General features: G+C 34.4%; 1 protein-coding gene across 1 annotated transcript; it reads left to right on the top strand.

The window, feature by feature from the left end:
* Positions 1–7,206: 7,206 nt before the first annotated feature.
* LOC124540063 (amino acid transporter AVT1B-like) lies at positions 7,207–26,854 on the top strand. The gene is made up of 9 exons (XM_047117470.1): positions 7,207–7,453; positions 19,685–19,874; positions 20,927–21,047; positions 21,713–21,825; positions 22,780–22,912; positions 23,347–23,509; positions 24,637–24,805; positions 25,870–25,995; positions 26,181–26,854. Exons 2-9 carry the CDS (start codon positions 19,691–19,693, stop codon positions 26,789–26,791), a joined length of 1,620 nt encoding a protein of 539 aa, XP_046973426.1. The 5' UTR covers positions 7,207–7,453; positions 19,685–19,690; the 3' UTR covers positions 26,792–26,854.
* The last annotated feature ends 647 nt before the right edge of the window (positions 26,855–27,501 follow it).

The following is a 27,501-nucleotide window of genomic DNA, read 5'->3' as shown; positions in this document are numbered from 1 at the left end:
GCGATATACGAACGTCGTTAAATAAAAACTTGGAATGAAATGTTAAATTCGATTCACGTCACTCATAAGAACCGTGATTTTTATGGTGTTTACGATTTATTGAGTTATAATGCTATTAAATGTTTCCTTCAAATTTTAGCCCATTGTTTACATGATACACAAATTCTAAAAAAAAAAATTACAGCCTTAATCTTCAAGTACACTGATTGTTTGTTTGAATTTATAAATAAGTGATACATCTGTATACATCTATGTATATCTGTATAGGTATATTTTATTTTTAATTCGAAGTAGGAGATACGTTAAAATCCTTACTTTATTAATGTTAATAATACGAAAATAACGCTGTCTGTCTGTGTTATGTAATCACGCTTGAACTGCTGAACCGATTAAAATGTCATTTTGAAGAGGAATATTCTAGAGCTTGTGAAAGGATATAGGCTGCTTTTTAAAGCAAAAAAATGGCTGAAAGCGTTTGAAAACGGGATGATCGTTTGAGGAGGCGGAACGGCAGCGGGAGAACGATTAACTCCCTACCGCTATTCGAAGGAGGCCAGGTCGGTGGCGTGCCCCATCGAGGAGGAGTCAACTTTCTGATCCACTTCGGGACATTTGCTCTCTGATGTCAGCCTCCAATGGTAGATTCAGGGGAGTCTGCCACAGTACAGATGGACTCTGCCGAGTCGGGAGGTGCGCATCTTGGCGCGAGTTCGAGTCGTGTCATATCACGTATTAGTGATTGTCGCTGGTGGGACTGCTGTTGTAATAGGACTGGATTCCTGGATCTAACTATACTCCACTTAAAGTTGTAGGTGTTCATTTAGAAAACAATCCCATGGGCAGCTCTAGCTGGCATTCCGATGTATATCAAACCTCTAAAATGTTGATGTTTTTGATAAATATTTGGCAAAGGAATAAACACTCTCAAGGAGGAATATACATCAATCTTATGATATTGATTACTTTTTTCTTACAACTATACCAGATAAATATAAAAAAAAATAGTAGAGATTCTTTAACATTACTTAATACAAAAATAAATTCAAAGTAGGTACCTATTCTTCATTTGTGATTATTGGCCTTTTTCAACCGACTTCAAAAAGGAGGAGGTTATCAATTCCTCTGTATTTATTTTTATTTTATTTTTTTTTAATGTTTGTTACCTCATAACTTTTTACTGGGTGACCGATTGTGATATTTTTTTTTGTTTGAAAGCGAGTGCTTCCCGTGTGGTCCCATTTTAATTTAGTCTAGTTCTGATGATGATACCCCATATGAAAACGATATAAGTCTTAAATTTGCATTATGTATGTATGTTCGCGGTAAATAGGTGAATAACTCAAAATTGCGCCAACCAATTTTGATGAATTTTTTTTTTTATTATAAATGATACAATTTAAGGGTAGTTTGGTGAAAGTTTGGTAAGGTTCTGAGCGTAGGATCCATGACAAAATAACGGAACGGAAGGGAACGGAATAACTCTGAGGAGCACGTTAGCGATACTCGGCCGAATCTTTTATTTATAGGGTATGTGTCACCTCCCGTAACGTGGTTATGGTCATATAATTGTCATAGTCGAATATTATAATCAACTAGCGACCCGCCCCGGCTTCGCACGGGTAATACTAAATATACTAAAGAATTTGTTTATTTACGACATCACATTGCAAACTTCTAAAATTATCAGTGTTTCTTTACTATATTGTTCATGTATTATATACACAAACCCTTGAATTACACTATCTATTGAAAGAAACCGCATCATAATCCGTTGCGAAGTTTTAAAGATATAGAGATAGATACAGCGACTTTTTTATACTATGTAGTGACGGAAATCTTAAACGGCTCACAGTTATAGCGATATAGGGCAGAATTTCTTACCGTCTTTATCTAATCAAATTTTGTGTATGTGATGAGATTCGAGGGTGGTATGTTGTAGTTTATGCAGCATAACATATTAAAGCCGCATTTTCGAAAGTCTATTTTTACTTCATTCGCAAGTTTTTTTTGAAATTGTCAAATTACCTTTTATACGATAGTATACTGGGTCAATCAAGGGGCTTCTTTCTTTTGATTGTTGAGGCGCTTGCCCGTGGCTGACACCAGCTCGAAATATAACAATAACTATAACTACGTTATATAATCGTAAATCGACTTTTAAGTAGTCTAATACTATTCATTTAATTTTACTTAGGAGTACTCTAAAAATAGGCTGAATTCGCAATTATTTCTACTTTATTTGTTTTAAAATAGCGTTCTGTTTTTAGCCGGTTTTTCTTTTTGTTAAAATTTTTGTTTAAGTGACCTTTGAACCACAAGAAATTTTTGGATTTATATTTAAATAAATCATTTTATTCACTAAATCATTAACGTACTGATAGAATAGTTTCCTGTTTTCTTTGTACGGGACAAGATTTTGCTGGACCTGGAATGGACCGGACACTCCGTAATATATATTCGTTAGTAACAAATTCAAGAAGGTCAACGACCTATATCCATTTCTTAACGAATATCTGCATATAACCTTTTTTGTTTATCCTCATTACATTAGTCATCTAACGCATACTAAGATATTTATACGTAGAGGGTCACACACACGCACACACAGGTGAATGCGCGCCTTTATGAGTGAACACTTACAGATCTTTAGATTTGCACCTATACTTCTCTATAATGTATAAAATATATTATATACATGAACGTTCCAATATTAAAGTAGTTTTATTGTGATCCCGTAAGTGGCCAGTATTCTATATCGGGGCGACGTCAAACGTCGGCCGAACACACTGGCCAAACGTGTACTGGAAGAAGAATATTTTACTTTTTTTTTTCTTTTTAAAATTGTAAAAACTTTTGAGGCCAATGAATTATATGTTCATTCCTTATTTAATTGCCGATATTTATTATAAAAAAAATATTTCTCGATGTAGCTAGAATACAAGAATGTCATTCAATGATCTCTGGAACAGGCGCCTAAATATTTCCATTAAAAAAAAAAACTGTTTATTGTATGGAAAATATTTTTGAACTAAAATTACTTTTGTCAGGCTTTATAATCTGTCGTGTTATGGAACGGTTACTGTAACTAATCCTTAACCAAAACTATCGGATATCCGAAATACAATACCCTACTAATAATGAATGTAAATTTTTCTTTAACAATTCTTTAATAAAGTTATAACTACTTAACTATACGAAACAATAATTTCTGAAGATTTTTTGAGGTTATAGATATATACGAGCAGAAAGATCACCTGACTGAAAGTGATTACCATCGCCCATGGACATCTGCAACTCCGGGGGGCTTGCAGGAGCATTGCCGGCTTTTAAAGGAGTAGTACTCTCTTTTCTTAAAGGGGCCTAAGTCGATCAGTTCGGAAAAACCTCCAGCTAAAGGTGGTACCACTGAGTAGTGGTGCGAGGCAGAAGATATCTTAAAAATCGGGCTGTTGTAGATTTTCGGACATCTCGGTGGTGCGGGTAAAACTTGGAAACCGGTAAAATAATATTCATATATATCCAGATCCGAAATGATACATAACATTCCTGTTTCATTAAAAGTATAACACCTTCCTGTCACCAGTGGAGGCAACAAGGCGTTGTTGCCTCCACTGGTGACAGGAAGGCTGGTTTGTTTTTTGTGCAAAGTATCGGAATTGCGATTCAATAGAGAAATGCTGTTAGCATTCTTGCCACCATTCCACGCGGTCAAGATTTATACAGTATCCTTTTTTTAAATCATAATTGTATAGATTTAAGGATTTAATGTTAATAATTGTTAATTTCATAAATATTAAAGAATTATCAATAAGGTATATTTTAATATTATTGGAGTACTTCACAGTTTCTCCATTCGTTATATGGTAATAGAGTTAGTTCAACCACGACAATATAAACGATAGACAATCATTTTGGAGCTCTAATGTAAAGTAAAAGAAGGTCTATTAAATAAATACACAAGTTTTATTTGGTTTCTGTTTTGTTCAGCTACGTGAAGTATACATTTTGATAAATCTACTTTTATAAATTACAGACTTTAATAGTAAAGTAATTAATTAGTAACCTGTACATATTGAATTCATGGTACTGATACCTACTCGGGTCAGAAGGTTAGGAGTTCCACGAACGCTGCTATTTCATCTAGAATTCACTAGTAACATTTTCATTGAATACTTGTCATTTACTGCACACTTGCTGTTTCCCACCAAAATAAAAAAATAAGAATAAGATGAACACAGTGATGCTAGCGCAGGTTGGAATATTTTGTTAAAATGAAAGTGCTAAGCTGTGTCTTCTCGACGTACGAGTTTGGCGTCAAATGACGATGCTTACAAAATGCCAAAAATGTGTTTTTTATTGACTATTCAAAAACCTTACGTACAAATTTGAATAAAGAATATTTTGTTTATTTTTTTTTTATTTCAGACAAATGCATAGCTGTTAACAGCATCTACGACCTTGTTAAGACAATGTAGTCACTTATATAGTTGAACTCCAGTGTCTCAGAAGTCAGGAGTTCCTGAGATAATCTCGAGAAACACTCCAGGTTTATAACATACTCAACTAGATACTGCACTTGAATATAATATAGATACTTATAATAAATGTGTACGTATACGTATACATATATAAGACAAAGCGTCAAAAAGTCTAATAGAGATTTATTTATTATTTATCGTATTTACTAGCGACGATATTAATTTAAATAATTGTATTTAACTAACATGACTTTGTATTTTTTAAATGTTAAAAAAGAGTAACTACTGATTTTCTTACCCGTTCTTCTCGATAGAATCTACTTTCCGAACCGGTGGTAACTTCACTTAATTGTAAAATGACGATTCAAAAGCCTACTTGAATAAAGTTTATTTTGATTTGATTTGATTTGACGTGAGTATGACGTAGAACACATGACAGCGAGAAAAATCAATTGAAAAAAGATCGGGAATATATTACGAACGTGAACGACTACACATAGATATATTTTGAATATAATCACGTCTGATAACGAGCTGATGTCTGACTCCTCGTTATATTGAATATAGATTAAAAATATATTTAAAAATATAAACTAATATTGTAGTTATTAGGCAGAACCAATGATGTTTTAGTAAACATATATGTTATTGACGCGCAAAAACTGAAGACTAGAAAACATCCTAATTGTGACGTTTGCCTTTAGTCGTTATACGTAGTAACACGTTATAATACATCATAATTACGTAGTAATACGTTTTGCGTAATAAAACTATCTAGTTATCCCTTTTACTTATTGTTTTTATCAAGCTATCCTTTTTACTTTTAACGAAATGTAAAAATAAACTAAAATAAACGGTCCCCAGCGCGGCACACATTTTTCTGTTGTTTTTAGTATGGATATAACATATCTGATTATTAGAGTATCATTGATTAGGCAGAACAAATCGAAATATGACACTTAACTTTCCATATTCAAAAATGGTCGTGAAAAATTTACCAATTAACTTTAAGCCGAATTTTAAGTATGTTATTAAACCTAATACCTCAACCTAAGACATTATAAGTATGTGAATGTATATTCTGACCTAAAATTGTCATCGTCCATCCATCGGATATTCGTTTAAGCCGCGATATTAAATTACATAGCTAGGTTACTGTACCAAATGACATAGTACAATGGGCAGCATAATTGTTACAATATCCCAGATAAAATTAAAAAAAAAACACTTTTTAAGACACTTGAATATAAAACCTTTTTGCGTGAAAACTGCTTCACTCAAACGTCAAAATAATATAATTCAAATTCGACCTTTGAAATTTTACATCCAATCACAAAATGTTCCCAAAAAAAAAGTTATCTAAATCGTTTTTGCGTTATAAATTGGCATAAATTCTATCGACTTGATTATAATCAAATCTTTTTAATTCTTTAGATTTAAATTCTTCACATATACTTATGAATACTTGATCTTGATTCCAAACTCAATAAAAGATAATAATAAACATTTGTTTTTATTAATGTATGGCTTTTGTTTGTCACCATGGGTAAGTGTTTCGCTATGTCGAAGCGAAGGCCATCGTACATGAGGTTTTTAAATAACCAGTCTTTCAAAGTACTTCTGTCAAATCTGTTGTAAAGTAATAAAAAACTAAAGTACCTATTTAAATGAGATTAAATTAAATATGTATCTTTAATTATGTTACGCGGACTGAGGCACGCTTGCAATAATCGTTTAAAAAGGTTTTATCTTGTTTTTAAGGAGAAAAAGTTTTTATTGAGATTGAGGAAGGAGAATTGAAGAATCTGACTTTAGTTTAAATTTAAATGCTCTTTAAGATAATTAGAAAGAAAGAGACATATAATATACAAAGTAAACTAGGAAAATTAACAAGACATATTACAAAGTACAAATGTGTGTGAAAACACAAGTACACTATCATGCCTTTACTTTACAATCCGATGAGAAAGCAAATCCTACAGAAGAGTTCAGTTGTAAGACTATAGCTTTACGTGCTTTCCGGGGCACGGCAGTTCAAACACTGGCCCTCTTACCCTCGGCTGCTATTAATTAAAAGTCGAAAGGAAATTCCAGGATACGGTAAACGTGCCTAACAATGTTAACAACTAGTTAAATTTTGACTTTTACAATACTGTTGCATCGATTCCTAAGCCTACTATTAAAGACAAGAATTTAAAAAAAAACATAGTTCTGATGATTGAAGTGTCACAATTGGCGGGAAAACTATAACTCCGGGCGTTCGAGATCCTGTTACTAGGGAGCAATGGAATTACAGAAGCAAAAGGGACGTAAGCGACAAAGACAGCTTAAGTCCTGTAATTGTAATGTTGGGGCTATTTTTGTCAATATTTTTTCAAAACAGGTTCCTTACCATAATTGTATCAACTATTGTTACAATACCTTATTATTAAAAATAATAGAACATTTTAAAATGTATATTGGAAGACAATAACTTTATAAGTTTCTCGCCAGTTATTTTGGCAAAGTAATACTTCAATAAAGTACATTTTGTTTTAGTAATAAGAACTCATCAATATCTTTGCCGGTAATTAAAAGCGGAAGTACTACCAGTATTTAACAATAATTGCAACCATCTAATGGAAATAAACTCTTAAAAATTGCATAACAAGATTTGAAAACCTGAATCGGAAGAATTCGAAAAAAGAACAAAAAATTTTTTTTGAATTGAAGTCGTGCCGGACTGTCCGCTCGTTCCGTAACTAAGTTCACTCGTGGTAAGATCGCTTGCGAGTTGCGAGTTCGTATCATAACTCACTCCCGTATACATCGTTTCCAAACGAATTAATGAAAAATTCAAATATCGAACGAATGTCATAAAAATAAATGTAAACATTAATTTTATTTTGTGTTGTGATAATCTGTGGTATTGTGAAAAGTGATGTAAATTCGAATATGACAGCAAATTAATTAACAATTGGTTTAAATTTAGAAAGGTAATATTTTAACTTTTTTTTTTTTGTTTTATTTTTATTAAGTAATTATTTTTATTAAAATTTTGTAAACATTATAATTAATAAAATCGCCCATGTAAAAGAGAGACATAGTAAAACTTTTTTTTTTTAAATATAGTTTGCATTGAGCGTGCGAGCATCATTTTTATCAAGGACAAAATTTCAATATTTTTTTATGTTACGTTTATTTTTTATTTTAAGTCTTCATTTGGTCATAAGCAATAAACGAGAGTAATTAAACAATAATTTAAATTATTACAAATGATTACTATACGCAGCCGAGATGGGCAGTAGAGCATTTGAATCTTTAGCGTTGATTGCAGGTTCAAACCCGGGAAAGCAGCATTTAAATGTTAAATGCATAATGTCATAATTCGTTATATGATTTATCTCGTGATTTGAGATGAAAACACGTGAGGAAAACTATATGTGTTGGACAAAAATACTGTTACCTTATCTTTAATTTTGAGATTTGACAAGTAATTGACTAATAGTCGCCCGCGGCTTCGCTCGCCTTTTAGGGTGTTATCTGTCATGTGTCAGGCAAAAAAGTAGCCTATGTCCTTTTTGGAGTTCAAGTTTGCTATATACCAAATTTCATCAAATTCCGTTCAGCGGTTTGGTCGTGAAAGAGCAGCAGACATACAGACAGAGTTATTTCATATTTATAATATTACTATAGAATATATTATAGATTTATGTGTAAACCAAACTAGGCCGAGACGAGTGAATTATAGTGGCACTATTAGAATTTGAATTTGGAATATGGTTTCGTTATTATAAATAGGTCAACGGGCGGTAAGTGTTCACACACATGCACACACACGCACACACACAGTGGCTATGTAACAGATATTAAACAATCGTTAATTGTGTGCTTAAATGCTTTCTTGGGAATTAAGAAGTCGCTTACACTGTCTTACTTCTCCAGGCCGGTTTAAAATAATCTGCCAGTCACATCTTGGACTATACGTGAGGATATACAAGAGTCAATTAAAGGTCGATTATAAAGATTTTGGGGATTACAGATAGCTAGAACACCAGTTATGAGCAGAGATGGCCCAGTGGTTAGAACGCGTGCATCTTAACCGATGATTGCGGGTTCAAACCCAAGCAAGCACCACAAAATTCATGTGCTTAATTTGTATTTATAATTCATCTTGTGCTCGGCGGTAAAGGAAATGAGCGTGAGAAAAGCATATGTCTAATTTCGTAGAAATTCAGCCACATGTTTTTGTGGCTAACCAGGCAAACCAGGATTGGAACAGCGTGTTGAAATATGTTGTAAACCTCCTCCTCAAAGGGAGAGGAAGCCTTAACCCAGCAGTGGAAAATTTACAGGCTGCTGTCATTGTACACCAGTTGCCAGGTGCAAGAACTGTTCTGGTGCTTAAAATGGACTATAGGGGGTAGTTATAGTTATAGGCTTACTCTTTGAGTAACCTTCAAGGAGTAGAATTAAATCAAACCAAAAATGTAATATTCGAAATGACGGATATAAAAATCGATTAAAATCGCCGCAATCCAATAACTAGTTTGAATCGAAATAATAAAAATTTTAAAACACATATGCAAAGTCGCCAGACGTTTTTTTGCATATTGATTTTGAATGCTTAAAATATTTTGAATAAGTTTCGGGAGTATTTTTAAAATAACTATTATTATTATAGATTTCATTTCCGAACACAAACGTGTAATCGTCATTTATATTATACCGGCCAAAGATGGTATGTATGAATGTTTGTTACAAAAAAAAATACTGAACGGATTTTAATGCAACTTTACAATAATGTAGTTTATCATTACAGTTATCAAAAACGAGATATTTAACATTGTTCTATATTTTTATTTGATGGAGATCGATATTTCGACATCTACGAATGTCTTGTTCACGAGACACGTGGTAAATAAAAATAACCATAATTAAAATCTAATATAGTTTATATACATCAGAATAACACATAGACTATGTACAAATATATCGCGTGTGTAATACCTGACTACTCCTAAAACGCGAGGGAAGCCAGGGGCGAAAATAGTACTTTTGGATTAATTGAGGTTAATGCTCTTAAATTAGATTAGGAGCTTTCACTTATTAAGTAAAAATCGATCAACTTGCGTTAAAATAAACGAAATTACGTTTTATTCCGAAAATATTGCTAGTATTTGTAATCGTACCTGATATGAAATGGTTTTTTTTTAAGGTATAGGTTGGCGGACGAGCATATGGGCCACCTGATGGTAAGTGGTCACCATCACTCATAGACAATGACACTGTAAGAAATATTAACTATTCCTTACATCGTCAACGTGCCACCAACCTTGGGAACTAAGATGTTATGTCCCTTGTGCGTGTAGTTACACTGGCTCACTCACCCTTCAAACCGGAACACAACAATACTAAGTACTGTTATTTGGCGGTAGAATAACTAGTGAGTGGGTGTTACTTACCCAGACGGACTTGCACAAAGCCCTACCACCAAGTAAACGTTTAAAAAATTGAAAACATGTAGAGCGCGTAAATTTCCCATTGTTGGCCCATAGTCTACTCTCCCTTTGAGGAAAAGATTTGGAGCATTTTCTACCCCGCTGCTCGAATACGGATTGATGGATTCACACGTGATAGAACTTCGATGAACTTAGACACATGCACATTTCCTCACGAATCACGATGTTTTCCTTCACAATACAAATTAAGCACATTCAATTTTATTGTGCTTGCCTGACTTTGATTCCGCAATCATCGGTTAAGATGAAATTAAATCATGTGATGTCATAATATAAATTTAATTATTTAACGAATAAGAGCTTTATTATATGTTTTATATTTTAATGGTATACAATAAAATAATAATACGAAATAGCTAGGTATATAATCAGAAATAAAACTATGTATATTATTTTTTTTACATAAAATTTTAATCAACATACCCGCCATGAAAAGCATCTGTCAATGTTCATGACAGATTAAAAAGATAATATTGTTATAACTTTTTTTTGTAGCCTTTGTGCAAAAATTGCACAGATTATTTCTCCGTGCGACGGATAATATTATAATGAATATAAAGTGACAGATCTCTTATACCTACACAGATAATAATAGTTCAAATATTATTTAATATTGTATTACGTTCTAATTAAGTCTCAAAATAATATGTAATAATAATCTTGACATAACTATATTATGTATGTCAGTTGTCATAAAGCGAGTCACTGATCCTGTATTTGATTTCATACACACAGCCGAACGCCTCGTAAATGTAAAATAATATTTTAACTACTGCTCATTGTATTGAATGACGTAGTTTGTTTATGAGATACGATAATGTCCGTTCACATAGAAAATGAAATAAGCGTTGCGCAATGTGGAATTTTCTTCATTGCTCAGATCCCGCGCTGTTCAATCGTTCATATCACATTGCTCGATACTGAGATTTTATTAATTGAGGCATTTGTAGGCCTGAGTAGATACCGGCACAAGAACCACCACCAACCAACATTCTATATCATTATCATTACATAGTATAAAATAGAGTCGCATACCGCTGTCTGTCCCTATGTATGCTTAGATATTTAAAATAACACAGTGGATTTTGATGCGGATTTTTTAATAGATAGACTGATTCGAGAGGATGGTTTTTGTATACATGGACAATACAATAAAGAAACACTAGTAGTTTTAGAGACAAAAAAGCCGAGTACCCGTGCAAAGCAAACGGCGGGTCGCTAGTATGGTATTTCGCTTTTATGTATTTAAAGCTAAATATAACTCATTGTTTAATTAAGATATTTCAAGAACTAATACACCAACAAACTTGAAATTTAAAATAGGCAGGTTCCCTATAGGGGGTATGTATTCGATATCAACGGATTTTACGAAACTCCACCCATAAGGGAAAGGTAAAACGGGTATTGGATGTTTGTTAATTGTTATTTCGCGCAGATATAGCCGCAGGTTCAGCTAGTATATAATATAGTTGTGTTCCAGTTTGTAAGTAAGTAGTTCAGTGTAAAGGGGTCATGACAATGATGCTAATCGTAATTCCCGTGGTTATTATCGAAGGCGGTGACGTACGTAAGCTTTAAAAAACTCATCCTTGTTTTTATCGGAACTTTGAAAGAGGTTTTAAGTAGTTATGTGAAATAGTGTCTGTAGCAGAATAGTTGTATACCTGAGTTATTATCAGATTTAATTTAAAATTGGAATACGTTACAGAAGTTTAATTATGTCGCATAAGTAGAGAGGAAGATTTACGACGAGGCTTATTTGACCCCGTAACGTTTAAGAAATTAAAAATCGATGTGTTGTGATGCTGTAATGTGAACGAATTTTATTTCTTGTTACATAGTTAAAGAGTCTCTATATGAAGTAATTACACCATAGCATTCTGTTTTAAATAGGCATCGTATAAATATATCATATAATTTATATGCATATCATATAATATATATTAGCCTATGTTTTTCTTAGCAAAGCGAGGGAACACATACGAGGCGTTTCAGACCTCGCTCCACATTGAACGTTTGACACTAATTTAGTTACGATATACTTTCTCGACAACCCCATTTGACAACTAGCTAACTTATACGGCTGCAAATCCGGAATTGCTCCAAATCTTCGGTCGAATCTGTAAAACGAATTGAGGCTTTTCAAACTAATACCTTAAGGTGATGAGTTGGGTTTGTGGTGGCATTGTGATATATCGTCTATTTTTATTTATTTTTCTATGTGGCATCTGGGATTTGACACCTTGGGAGTTATACCAACCATAACAGCATCAGGTAATTTATAGTTACATGCTAAGGATATTCGAAATTTGAACGTTGATGTGTGGATTAACAGATCAGAGTAATGTATTATAAGACGACCTCCGTGGAAGAGTGGTGTGTACACCGGTTTTCATGGGTACGCCACTCTGAGGTTCGATTCCCGGCTGAGTCGATGTAGATTATCATTAGTTTTCTAAATTGTCTTGGGTCTGGGTGTTTGTGGTACCGTCGTTACTAGTGCTTTAGCTACTTACATTGGGATCAGAGTAATATATGTGATGTTGTCTCATTTTTATTTATTTATTATTATGTATGTGATGTTGTCGAATATTTATTTATATTTATTATTACTTATGTATGTAACATGTTTGTCAGGGCTAAAAGCGAGACATTACAATGGTTTTTCAGTGAAATTTTGTTTGAGAATATTTGGAATTTAAAAATCCGGGTCTCGCAGAATTATAATTTTTTGAAACCATACGACATACCTACTTATCTATTCGTCTGTTCGACAGTAATGCATCGTTCCTCATGTGATAATATTTTCTCACGCGTTCATTTAAATATCACATAATATTTCTAAAAACTGGTTTTAATTGCAAAGTGTTAAATGTCAATATTAATGAAGATTCTAGATCGTTTCAATTCGACATTAACTTTGATAAGAATTAATGCCTAAAGTAATTAAATTAATGAGACCAAAGTTGCTAATACACATAAAACATAGAAATGGTTCCTGTAACAAATACTGATCATTGATTTTGCGAGTACTGGACTGTAGAGTTACAGGTTGTTATATTATTTTTATTTATATAGTGTATTAATCTTTATTAATTTGATATTATAATTGTGAAAGTAACTCTGTGTGTTTGTCGCTCTTTCACGACCAAACTGCTGCACTGAATTTGATGTAATTTGGTATGAAGCAAACTTGAACTCCAAGTAAGGCTACTTTTTTGCCTGACACATGACAACTAACCCCTAAAACGAGAGCATAGTCGCTTTACGACTACCAGTAACATAATTATTGTCATATCTTATAATAAAATTGGAGTGTCTGTTTGTAATATTAAAATAGACCTTTTTTACTCAATACATATGTATTACGGTACATATACCAAAATATTTTTTTTTATAATTTTTGTCTGTCTGTCTATCTGTCTGTTTGTTCCGGCTTATCTCTGGAACGGCTGGATCGAGTTTGACGGGACTTTCACTGGCAGATAACTGATATAATAAGGAGTAACTTATTATATATATATATATTGTTTTGTTTTGTTGAATGAAACGTTTACGCGGGTACAGCTAGTTTAGAACATAATTAAATTATGTCGTAATATTATAATTTGTGTGTAATGTTTTTTATTACGATATATTTTTTCCAAAGAGAATATCAAGTTTACTTTTTCTATAAACAAATACCGTTCAAGGTCAGTCTATAAAATCTTTACGTCATGTTATGTCACAGATAACAGATTTATCATTCACATAAATTATGGTAGTTGGAAATTTTCGTTTTTTTTTTTGTTAATAATATCACTGTGGCACAAGCCAAACTGGTTTAAATCCAAACTCGTTTCCTAAACATTGAGAAAAAAGGCTCAATACGACCTTTTTATTTAAGCGGACAATTATATTACATCGTCTGTGGGTCACTAATATATTTACTATGTTGATTTCCATAATATTGTTGTATAAGGAGTTACTCATCCTTCAAACCGGAACACATAATATTCCGGTTATAAGCAGGGTACTACAGATACAGGAGAGGTAACACAGTTGCCAAGGTTGATGGCTTATTAGGGAAGGAATGGTTAAAATTTCTCACGGTATTAATGACTATACGCAATAGTGACCACTTACTATCAAGTGACCCAGTTGTTTGTTTACCAAATCAAAAAAAAAACGACAACTACCTCGCTGGAGATGACTCTCTTAACACCGATGCCAGTTTAAAAGACAAGAAAGGTGTGACCCAGGGGTCTTGGACTTTGAGAAGGTCTAATGGATGTCCGAAAGTAACTTTGGGCTATCGTACCCAGGTAGAGCGAAATAATCGCGTCCCGAGGAAAGCTCCAACAAAAGAGTGGGGGTGACGATACAATCCCGGAGTATCTCATAAAATCCACCAAATCCTTTTTTTTACACAATTTAACTACACGTTATTTCATAATACGTATATTATGTAATTACTATCTACGGTTGCTTATTAAGGTAAATAACAAAACCACAGAAACTTATCTTTTAAAAAACAAATGTATTTAAATGTAGTATGTATTCAGACAAAAAAACCATACAGAATATTAACATTTTATGACCAATTTTAAAAATAGCTTGTCGCTCGGCTTGGTCAGTCTGGACTGAACAAAATATTAATTAAATTCATTCAATTTAGTTTCTTAATTCGACACCTAGCCAACAACCCGTTCATCAATGTGGCAGGAGTGTTACGCATATCAAATAAGAATCTAAGTCTAATTAATTCATAAAGAAAAAAAAAACCAACAAAAATGTTGCCATCTCTTGCTTACATCGAAGTCAAAAAAAGATAATGCTCTGTCAAATTATTTTATAGTCGTTAAAAACTTCCTCGTTTGTCAAGGCCGTATCGATGTATTAATGGACGGACAATGCTTCAGATATGCCAAACTTACATGGCCTTAATCAGACTCGTTGATACGAATTGCCAATTATTAGATACCCATCCGACTGCATAGCTTCTGTCTTTCTTGAGTCTTAAATATACGATTGAAATTAAAGTATGCTATGCTATGCTAAGGCGGTGTCATTTATTTGTATTTATCAAGCTCGAAGTACTTTATATTTTTGTGTGTTATGTACTTTAAGAGTTATTTACTTTACTCAAAATCTGGGTACTATATATTATTTAATAGATTTTTTTTATTTAATTTAATTTTATGAAATAGGTTGGCGGTCGAGCTTATGGGCCACCTGATGGTAAGTGGACACCATCACCCATAGACAATGACGCTGTAAGAATATATTAACTATTCCTTACATCGACAATGCACCACCAAACTTGGGAACTAATATGCTATGTCCCTTGTGCCTACACTGGCTCACTCACTCATCAAACCGGAACACACAATACTGCGTACTGTTGTTTAGCGGTAGAATATCTGATGTGTAGGTGGTACCTATCCAGGTGGGCTTGCACAATGCCCTACCACCAAGTAAAGTAAAGTACACAGTATATCATTGAATTCATTTCAATTTGAAAGTAATATTGTCCGTTATCACGACCGAATAAAACCGATCAATCACTGAGCCGTATTTGATGAAATTTGGTATGAAGAAAACTTTGAGTTGTAGAACTTGACACGTGATCAACCGCTGTAACGCGAGCGTAGCCGCGCGTCACAACTTGTAATGAATAAAAAATAAATAAATCAAAGACATTAAAATGATCATATTCAATATATAAAATTTATCAATATATAATATTTGAATCAATATTTTTATTAACCCGTTAGGCATATTACTCATATAACAACAACAACAATAACAACAGTCTTTAAATTCCCACTGCTGGGCTAAAGGCCTCCTCTGCCTTTGAGGAGAAGGTTTGGAACAAATTCCACCACGCTGTTCCAATGCGGGTTGGTGGAATACACAATATGTGGCAGAGTAAAGTAAGTAACAGCCTGTAAATTTCCCACTGCTGAGATAAGGCCTCCTCTTCCAGTAAGGAGAGGGTTTGGAACGTATTCCACTACGCTGTTCCAGTGCGGGTTGGTGGAATACACATGTGGCAGAATTTGGATTAAATTAGACACATGCAGGTTTCCTCACGATGTTTTCCTTCACCGCTGAGCACGAGATGAATTATAAAGACAAATTAAGCACATGAATCATCGGTGCTTGCCTGGATTTGAACCCGCAATCATCGGTTAAGAAACACGCGTTCTGACCACTGGGCCATCTCGACTCATATAAACAAAGATTAAAAAACCATGAAAAGTATCCCTGATTTGTCTTTAATTTGTGATTAGTGTAAAGTAAAATACTGCCACGATGTAATAGTAAAGTAACAGCCTGTTATTATCCCACAGCTGGGCTTAGGTCTCAAGTCATTTTTGATTAAAAGATTTTGAGCTTATGCCATCACGCTGGTCCATTGCGGCTTGATGGATTGACGTGGCAGTTTCTCATGCAGGTTTCCTTACAATGTTTTTTTCACAGATACAAATTAAGCACATGAAAACTTTGTGGGCTTCGACCTCAGGTTTGAAATTAGAAAGGCAAGTTTTCCGACCTGAATCATATAATCATATAAATAATATACTTGTTACATATTTTAACAAGATGTTATAGTCATGAATATAAATGAACCTGATATTATATCATTATTTTAATTATATCAGAATTATTGCAGTGCGAACTTAAATCAGGGTTTTAATGGGGATAATTAATTTATAACAAAAACTATTACACAAATCAAGACCGCGTGCTATATAAAAAAGAATCAGCTCTTCTGTTAACAGAGAAGGCAAAAGGCCATACTGTTTAAATATGTTTTATAAAGTTTTTGGCAAATAATAATATACCTACATACTAGTCTACACAAAAGCCTATAGATATACTAGTCTAAATATTATAATAAAAATCAAAAATATATCCAATGAAATGACGTAATTTTATTCACATAACTATTTACGTCACAGCTTTAATAATACAAATAAAAATTAAAAATAGTTCATTATCATCGTCGTCATCATTCTTGATGATTTGTATAGACAGATCATGATCGCGTGGAATGGTTGAAATAAAATTAATAATTAATATAAATTGATACATGCCAGCAGTATTTCCCCGTTGAATTGCAGATCTGATTGTTTGGTCAATAAATCAGCCTTCCTATGACCGATGGAGGCAATAAGTCGAGGTGATACTTTAGTACCTCCCTTTAAGGTCCAAGTTCAAATAAGCTGAATACATAGTTTGAAATAAAAGGTGATCTGTTTGTTCGTATCAGCTTTTTATGTGGAACCTCTAAGAGACCAATTATTATATAATATTAAAACGTGGTGGAAAAAAAAGACAGCGTTTTTAGAAGTCGCGCGCGTGCCGAGTCTGTAGTTAAAAATATTTAAATCAAATTACTGGTTTGATTTAAATATTTATTCGATTTACTTCGATTTTTTAATGGCATTTTGTTTTTTGTTCAGTTTCGTATTGTACGGGTAGCGGGCGACTGATTTTAATTACGTTTTAAACATTTTTATTTATATTAATAACGTAGTGCGCTCGCGGTTTCGTTTGCTTTTTAGGGGTTGGTTTTCAGATAGTAGACAAAAAAAGTAGAAAGTAGCTTTCTTGTTTGTAGTTCAAGCATCAAATCCGGTTCAGTGGTTTACCCGTGAATGACGAACAGACAAACATACAAATATATATAGTAAGTGCATTTTCCAAATACATAGAATAAATATAAATAATTTAAAGTGATTTACAATTTACAACAGATTAAAACTAACAAATAGGTGCCGTGTTTTTTTTTATTTTGTTGGACTATGGTCGATTAAACTTAATCCGTTTTATTTTACTTGTTAAGCTTCTTTAGTTTGTCGGGCTTCTGCAAAGCTCTGTCAAAACGTAGTTTTTTACTATCACTAGCTTTAGTCCCGACTTTCATATCTGTGATTTTTTTTTTATAAATACTGGACATTGATACATCACGATTCATCTTCAAGACGGTTAGGACAGTGACATATATACGTACCTTTAATTATATATATATATATATATTCATTTTTTATATATATATACATTTTTTGTTTTTTTATATATATATATATATTCAGGATCATACATTTTTCGATATTATAGGAATTTGAACCTGTAATTTATCCACGAAAAATTTATTAAACTTTATCGACAGCACATATACTGTCACCCTCTAAAGGTGAATTAAATAGATAGCTTTTTTGTTCCTCCCTGGAAATCCAACTATCTCTATACAGTGGTATATCAAATTTCATCTATATATAATAAGTAACAGACAGAATTTGTCTTGCATTCAAAATATCAATCTATACTATACATAAAATATATAAGCGTCAATAGCGCAATGGTTTACGGGCCATCAAGCGATGTAAGAAGTCGCAGGATCAATCCTTGGGCCATTGTCGTCTTCCTAACATATGATAATCTTAAATTGTTAAAATTTTAGTAATTCCTTATTTAAATTGGGGCATAGTTAGTATTCTTTTTTTTTAAATGCATGTGATATAATGCCCAACACCGATGTTTTTTTTTATCTTTCGGTTATTAGGACATCGTTATATTATTGAATAATATAACTCTTGGCTATATGTAGACTTCGGTAGAGTTTCTTGCAACCCCGTCTAGGTTCTACCGGCAAGCAAAAATACTTAAAATTTTTGTGTTTCGGTTTGAAGGGCCAATGCAACGGGCTTTATATGTTTAATATGTATACGTAATATATTATATAGATGGTTATTTTTAAAGATCGAAATGTTTTTTTTTATCTTTCGCTTATTAGGACGTATCGTAAACACCCGTTATTGTGTTTCGATTTAAAGGAGAGGGTTTGGAACATATTCGACCACGCTGTTCCAAGGCGGGTTGATGAAATGCACATGTGGCAGAATTTCGATGAAATTAGACACATGCATGCATCACGATGTTTTCCTTCACCGCCGAGCACGAGATAAATTATAAACACCAATTAATCACATATACATAGTGGTGCTTGCCTCGGTTTGAACCCGCAATCATCGGTTAAGATGCACGCGTTCTAACCACTGGGCCATCTCAGCTCATACATACTAAGATGATAATATTCAACGTCAAAACATACTTTATTCAAGGAGGCTTTTTCAAGCACTTGTGAATCGTCATTTAACAATTTAAGAAGAACCGGCAAGGAACTCATTAGTTACATTTTTAACATTTGAAGAGCTAGCCACGACAACTGTATATTAATATTTAAAATGTGAAAGTAATTCTGTCTGTAAGTCTGTTACTCTTTCACGACCAAACCGCTGGACCGGTGATGAAATTAGGTATGAAGCAAACTTGGAATCCAAGAAAGGACATGGGCTACTTTTTGGCTTACACATGACAACCAACACCCTGAAACGCGAGCCGCGGGCGACTACTATATAATGATTTATAAGTCTACAAAATTTATTCAAGAACATATTAATAATGTCGACCTCCATGGTCGAGTGGTGCGTACACCGGTTTCCATGAGTACGCCACTCTGAGGCCGGCGGTTTCGATTCCTGGCCGAGTCGATGTAGATTACCATTCGTTTTCTATGTTGTCTTGGGTCTAGCTGTTTGTGGTACCGTCGTTACTTCTGATTTCCATAACACAAGTGCTTCAGCTACTTACATTAGGATCAGAGTAATGTATGTGATGTTGTCTCATATTTATTTATTATTTATAATATTTCAGGTCAAAATGAACCAAAAACGAGAAGATGGACCCTCAGCGTCCAAACCGACCACGGTTGTGATGTTCCACGACCGCTACACCGCCGGCGAAACGACTGGGGGTCTGAGCGCGTTGATCACTGCGCTGTGTATCGTAGACCTCTTCGGTGTCTTCCCAATCGTGGCCTTGCCGAAGAGTATTATTTCCTGCGGTGAGTTTTAGAAACTACGCATATGGCCGATATATCGAAACTAATCTAAAATTGAATGTCGTCGGAATATCAAATGGCATCTATGTCAAAGCATCCAAAGTATAGTACGACACAACTTAGATGTAGCATCGGCAAATTCAATAAAACTGATTACTGTTGATCCAACTAATAGAAATAGCTCTCTATCGCGCCATTCGACGCTATTTGTCGCTATACATTCTCGCGCCATTTCAACCCGCGAAAGCAAGTGCATGTAAATCGACGTATATTAGGTCATATGATATTACAAGTTATTACGTTTGTGTAAAGATCATATTCACATAAAAAATAAATATTGTTAATTTGGGATTAATTACTTACGCACTTAATTCGAATGTGATGTCACAATTGATAATATCGACATTCGGAGGTCAGATATAGAGGAATTAGAAACCAAAGTTTTATTTTATAACTGATCATTAGTTTTATCCCAAACTTTAGAGAACAAGTACATTTTTGGGTACGTCAAACTCAGTTCTAGATCTTTGAAATTTCCAGAACATATCATTACATAGTATAAAATAAAGTGCCTTTTTCTGTCCCTATGTACGCTTAAATCTTTAAAACTACGCAACTGATTTTGATTCGGTTTATTTTAATAGATAGAGTGATTCGAGAGGAAGGTTTTATGTATAACACGTGGAAAAATTCGTAAAGAAACACTGATAATTTTAGAAGTTTCTACTGTGATGTCATATCATTGCACCCGTGCGATGCCGGGGCGGGTCGCTAGTTAAAGTAGCTGGAAAGGAGGAGGAAGGATCTTAAAAAAATTAAAGGCAAAACGCTTTGTCCATACGATATGGTATTAGTTGTATGGTATTGCTTCCAAAACCGCAGTCTCTACCCAATTAAGTTAAAGATTATCTGTTTTAAAGATCTGTGAAACCCTCTTTAGATTAACTTGTAACAACTGGATCAAATTTAGGTCATGTCTGTCAATAACTGACTACGTACCTATGTAGATTATAATTATCTAGTATTTAGAAAAGGAAATATCAACACATTTCCAGGTGTATACGGAGCTCCACTCGTGGTGGCGGTGTTCTCGTTGCAACTCTACACAGCTGTGCTGCTGGGAAGGAGCTGGCTGCTGGCACATGAAATATCTCCGGATATAAGGGAGAAAAGCAGGTGATATTATTAGTTATTTAAATCGTTGATTTTACGTGTTTAAGTAGATGAGAATAAACGTAGAGTCTAAAGCACTATATGCACCAGGGTGCATGATATTTTCAGGTGAAAACCCTACCTCAAAAAAAACATCTTTAGAGGCCTACTTGATGCAACACCGTTTCAAGTGTGACCCGTTAGGCCCCCTTCTTTTTGCAACGCCTGCATCTTGGTTTAAGGCGGGCCTAGAGAGACACTATAACAGGAAATTAATATTTACTAAAAAATAATACGTTGATTAATTTATAAACAGCAGTTTGTCGCAAGATTTTAAAAGCTTTGTTTATATTCTCATTCTGCCAACTATTAGATGACTTCCGTGGTCGAGTAGTGTGTACGCCGGTTTTCCCGAGTTTCGATTCCCGGCCGAGTCGATGTAGAAAAAGCTGATTAGTTTTCTATGTCGCCTTGGGCCTGAGTGTTTGTATTCCTTACTTCTGATTTTCCATAACACAAGTACTTTAGCTACTTACATTTGGTCAGAATACAGAATACAACAATATATGATGTTGTACCAATATTTATTAATAATATTATTTGCTCGACCGATTATACCATGAAAAGGTGTTCTATATTTAATAACCATTAAATATCAAAATGACAATTATAAATTCTTTGTATTTCAGGTTCCCTTACGCAGCGGTGGCCGAGCTCGCTTTCGGCACGAAAACGAAAAGACTCGTGACGTTTCTCATAGATGCGACGGTGTTCGGTGCTGGGATACCTAATTTTATATTCGGTTAGTAATTCACAAGTAAATCAAAGTCTATCGGAAAAACGAATAGGTTCTCACCATCGAATTTCACTCAAGAAGTGTTAAAACTCGATATACAGATACTCATTATTATTATACATTATAATTGTAATTACATGAATTCACGATCGTATAACCTTACTGTGCCATTTTGACAGTGAACTATTAATCTTAATCTCAATTGCAAAATGAAAATCAATCAGAAAAATATCGAACCATCATTAATATAAATAAGAAATAAAAGGCGACCTAAAATCGTGTCCTGTGGTACGCCCATTATTGCAATAGATCCCGAGAATAAAGTTTATAGGGACTAAAGTTTATTATGATGATTTTAATTTAACACTAATGGTACGCCAACGAAACTTTATTCAAAAGATTTTTTTAAGTATTTCAAATCCTATGACAGGTTTTTGTATTGTCATTCAATATCAATGTACACTATAATGAAATCTTTTTTACTTATATGTTTTTTTTTAATGTCAAATACATTAGTTTTCTATAACCGACCAGTAACTTTGTTTCGCTCTCTAAAATTAATTCTTAATTAAATCGCAACAATAACATACAGTCAAGAATCTATACTAATACATATTAGAAATGTGTAAGAAACTGTGTCTGTCTATCTGTCGCTCTGTCAACCGAATTTGATGAAATTTGAAATGAAACAAATTTGAAATCCAAGGAAGGAAGGACAGAATACTTTTTGATTAACACATGACAACCAAACCCTAAAACACGAGCGAAGTCATGGGCAACAACTAGTACTCTTTATCATTCGGCATATATATGGCTGAAGCTCTTCAAAATGAGACGATAACTGATTTTTTATGAGCACCTATTGTCCCATAATCACTGGGACAGAAATATGCTTAATGGGTATATAAGATAGATTCATAATGGCAATAGAAACATATAAAAATGACATTTCATCCACAGCATCTCAAAGTATGCAGTTGTTTTTTTGGAAGATCACCGATGGCGCCGTGGGGGTGTCCTATTGTATATGGATGATAGTTCTCGGTCTTCTGCTCTGCCCTGTCATGTGGCTGGGCTCGCCGAAAGACATGAAGTAAGTTAACTGTTCAGCTACTTAAATTTCCCACTGCTGGGCTAAAAGCCTCCTCTCCCTTTGAGGAGAAAGTTTGGAACATATTCAATCAAGCTGTTTCAATGCGAGTTAGTGAAATATATGTATATTCACAGAAATGTTGCCACAGGGCAATAAATTAGACACCTGCAGGTTTCCTCACGATGTTTTCCTTCGTCGAGCACGAGATGAATTATAAACACAAATTAAGCACATGAGTATTCAGAGGTGCTTGCCTGGGTTTGAACCCGCAATCATCGGATAAGACGCACGCGTTTTAACCACTGGGCCATCTCAAAGGGAGAGGAGGCATTAGAACAGCAAATTACAGTTGTTGTTCTTGTTATAGAAAAAGGTATTGGTTATAAATGACGTTTTCTAACTTTGCGTCTTTGCCAACCGTGGCCGCCCGGCAGGCCCGTGGCGCTGACGTCGGTGTGCATCGTGACGACGGTGGCGGTGTCGACGTGGGTGTGCATCTACCTGGACGACACGTCGCCGCCGCCCTCGGGCGACGTGCTGCAGTACAAGCCCAGCCCGCGGGACTTCCTCGTCGCCTATGGGATCATCGCTTTTCAGGTATGAAAATCAAAATAAACTTTATTTAAGTAGGCTTACAAGCACTTTTGAATCGTCATTTTACAATTAAGTGAAGCTACCATCGTTTCGGAAAGTAGAAAGAAAGAAGAACGGGCAAGAAATTCAATAGTAACTCTTTTTCAACATTTAAAAATTACAGTCATGTTAGTTAAATACAATTATACATGTATGTAATATATCCTGCCTGGATGTCGACAGGTATTAACTCCACGCTTTTTTATCATCTATAAAATCTTGTATCGAATGATATGTCTTTATTACCTATTTGTTTTTTACAAACGATTTCAATTTACGAAATTCTCTGTCTGCGAAATTTTATTATAGAAACAGATACCTTGCCCCAAGAAAGATTTATTGACATTACGGAGTCGGAAATTTGTCTTGTATAATTATATGTGTATGTATGTATTGCTCCTTATCATTTTTCTTCTTCTTTTTCCTAGTCGTTTCCACATTACTGAAGGTAGTGACCGCCATGCGTTTGGCTCTCCTGTACGCATCACCTTCCTCCCGTCATTCCAATCTGTGCCATTCGTAGGCAAGCCTGGGCACTGGATCCAGTAGACGCCTTTACTGTGTCTATCTACCAGGGCTCTCTTCCTCTAACTCTCTTCCACGTGGCTAACCATTATAAGTTTTTCCAGGCTGTAATCCTATCTAACCACTAAGCCAAAGAAACGAAGTTGAACGAAGAACATAGTATAAAACGAAGTTACTAACCGCTGTCTGTCCCTATGTATGCTTAGATTTTCCAAATTACACAACGGATTTTGATACGGTTTTTTTATAGATAATGTGATTCGAGAGGAAGGTTATTGTATATAATACATGGACTATATATTAATGCTGACAATTTTAGAGATTTCTAATGGGATGTTGTAAATAAACAAATTCTCTAGTATAATTATAGAAGACTAAATAACAGTCCAAAAAATTTCCCATCGTTGTGAATGGGTATCCACTTCTGTAATTAAGCAAAAGCTAAAGCCTAGAGACCTACCTACCCAGAGCTGGACTAACTTCTCGCCTGAAGATTTGCATTTCTAAGGATGTTCTGTTTGATTTCTTTTTATCACTTTGTCTTAAATGAACATTTGTGTTACCAGTTCGATATCCATCCGATGCTGCTTACCTTACAAGTGGACATGAAGGACAGCCGGAAGATCAACTCGGCGGTGCTCGGCGCGTTCACCATCACCGGCCTCCTGTTCACCGTCACCTCGCTGGTGGCTGCGAATAGATATGGAAACAACGTCGAGAGTAATATACTGCAAGGTAATATTTATCGGACTGTCTGTTCTACTTTCTTAAGTGATAGCGTGTATCATGCCGCTACTTCCAAATCCACTCCTCCCCTATAAGAGAAAGCTCAAACTACTTACTTCATCTGATCATCAGTATGAATTAATGGATGTTATGTTAATTATATGAATATGATAGAGTTTTTATCGCGAGATAATTTGTTCAGGCAATTATTTTTAAAATAAATTTTTGAATCACATATTTTTTTGAGGAAATAGCAAATATTCCTTCTTTTTTTATTATTCAAAAGTAGATCTTCTGCAATTAATGAGTGACAAAATAATGAAAATCGCTATTCAAAAGCTTTCATAATATTATACTGACGATTAAAAAGCATGGAACAATGTGGACACTTGTCATAACCTTGGTCATCTCGTTTCCTCATCTCACCACACCGCAACACTCCACTTCACTCCAATAACGACTCACCTCACCTCATAATATCACCCTTACACATAGGTACCACTTTTATCTTTCAACGGGAATGCTCTTTACGAATACCCTGTATCTAATATTAGGTGTAGTACGTGGCGTCGCTCGCGTTTTAGGGGTTGGTTATCATGTGTTCGGTATAAAAAGTACCCTATGTTCTTTCTTGGAGTTTATGTTTCCTTCACACAAAAATTTGATGAATCAAATTCGGTTCATTGGTTTGGTCGAGTAAGCAGGGCCGTATTTAGGGGAGGGCAAACGTGGCAACTGCCCTGGGCCTCCACATTAGTGGGGGCCACAGTTTTCAGCAAGTTAACAAATACCAATATATAGTCAAATTATAATGATGTTAAAAGTTAATATTTTAAAAGTTACTGATACAAGTAAATAAATCATAGCTTACTGATTGAAATAAAAAAGTAATTAATTCATGATAATATAGTTATTAGGTTGTTCACGCTTCTGTTTGTTTAGGGCCCACACTGCTTTGTGGCCCGGGGGCCTCCAGACCTTTAAATCCAGCTCTGCGTGTAAGAGCAACAGACATACAGACAGCATTACTTTCACGTTTATAATATCAGTATTAATTACATGATTGTTACCAGGTATACCGCCATCCGTCATATTATACATCTTGGCCCTGCTGGTCACATTACAACTCTGTTTCTCGAGCGCCGTCAGTAACTCCGCCCTCTTTCTTCATATTGAAGACTTGCTCAAGATACCCAGAGGTAAGGTTTTCGTTCATAAATAATCACTTTATATTTATATTGTTAATTTGACAATTTAAAATATATTCAACAACTTATATTTTTAAAAAGAGGCAATTATTTTGGACAAAAGTTTTGGAGTTATTTCATCACAGGATATAATTATAGGTGATTCTAAGTAATAATAAATAATTATTCCTTTTTAGAATTCGGCATACAACGTTGTCTCCTTCGCTCAGGAATCGTCGCATTCGCGGTTTTCCTCGGAGAATCCGTGCCAAGATTCGACCTCGTTATGAGTCTAGTTGGATCTACATTAACCGGCCCTTTAATGTTCATATTCCCGCCATTATTTTTCCTAAGACTCTGTTATAAGAGACATCAAATTAAAACCAGCGCTATGGCTCAAAACTCAAAGAAAAAAAGCGTAAGATTCAGTGACAGCCATGCCAACAATGGCGGGAACTCTAATCAAAATGGCGGCAGCTCTAACCAAAATGGCGGAAACGATAATCAAAATGGCAGCGATCAGGCGAAGTACCCGCTTTTAGTGCACAGAGCTCAAACGAAATATAGAACTTTTATCAATGAATACGTCGATATGAAGGCAGATATTGATATGAATGATTACGCTGTCAAATGGTACGACGTATTACTGGCCGTGATTGTGATGCTAATGGGTGTCGCGGCGACAATCGTCGCGACGTATACGAGCTGGTCGAGCGCCGTGGAATCGTCTGGATTCTCACAGCCTTGCTTGTTGAACTCTACTGCTGCTGCTAGAAGCTTCATCGAAGCCACGCAACATGTTATATAGAAAACATCTTTGCAATTCGAAAATAACTACGAAATAAGTCACAAGTCAACATGAATTTATTCATATATTGCGGTTTACCTGCCAGAACGAAGTCGCTTTCGATATATATTATGTATTAAATAATAAAAAAAAACGTTTGAAAATAATTAAATAACAATGACAATAACCTCTATGAGACTTATAAAGATCGCACGTTTTTTTAAGCTTGATATTGCTGGACGTTTAAACAAAACAAATAATATTTTTTTCAAGGATTACCCAATGAACAGACAGACAGGACATATGCTATGTTTCGTTATAAATATATTTATATATACTATCGCTTATTTTTAAGAAATAAATTTAAGAACACTGTTTGTTATAACTATAACTAGCACCTAACTCACGCCCTATTTGTTAACATAGTTTATTATTTAAGGAAATGTTTTAGTAGTTATAAAACAATTGTTTTGTACTATAAAATGTTTAATAAGTAAAAAAAATTAAACAATTATATTAATTAAAATATATTTTTTATTTATTAAAACAACCAACAATATAGTTTAACAAAGTAAGGCAAGTCAGTTAATAAAATATAATAGGGGAACATAATCAAAGCGCCGTTTACACGATAGTAGACAGAAAATCATAGGTTCAGAAAAACCCGGGCGCTGTAAGTGATATTCGGAGAATATTTCGTGCTAATTTACTAGAACTGTCGAAGATATATG

This window comes from Vanessa cardui, chromosome 24, assembly GCF_905220365.1.
Source record: "Vanessa cardui chromosome 24, ilVanCard2.1, whole genome shotgun sequence".
In the NCBI taxonomy this organism is placed as follows: domain Eukaryota; kingdom Metazoa; phylum Arthropoda; class Insecta; order Lepidoptera; family Nymphalidae; genus Vanessa; species Vanessa cardui.
This window is presented reverse-complemented; position numbering and strand designations above follow the sequence as displayed.

What these genes read in the sequence shown, in the direction of transcription:
- LOC124540063 (XM_047117470.1), top strand. Translation starts at nt 19,691, where the DNA reads ATGAACCAAAAACGAGAAGATGGACCCTCAGCGTCCAAACCGACCACG. An exon ending in GATATAAGGGAGAAAAGCAG is followed by an intron (nt 21,048 to 21,712) that starts GTGATATTATTA and finishes TTTGTATTTCAG; the next exon opens with GTTCCCTTACGCAGCGGTGG. An exon ending in GATACCTAATTTTATATTCG is followed by an intron (nt 21,826 to 22,779) that starts GTTAGTAATTCA and finishes TTTCATCCACAG; the next exon opens with CATCTCAAAGTATGCAGTTG.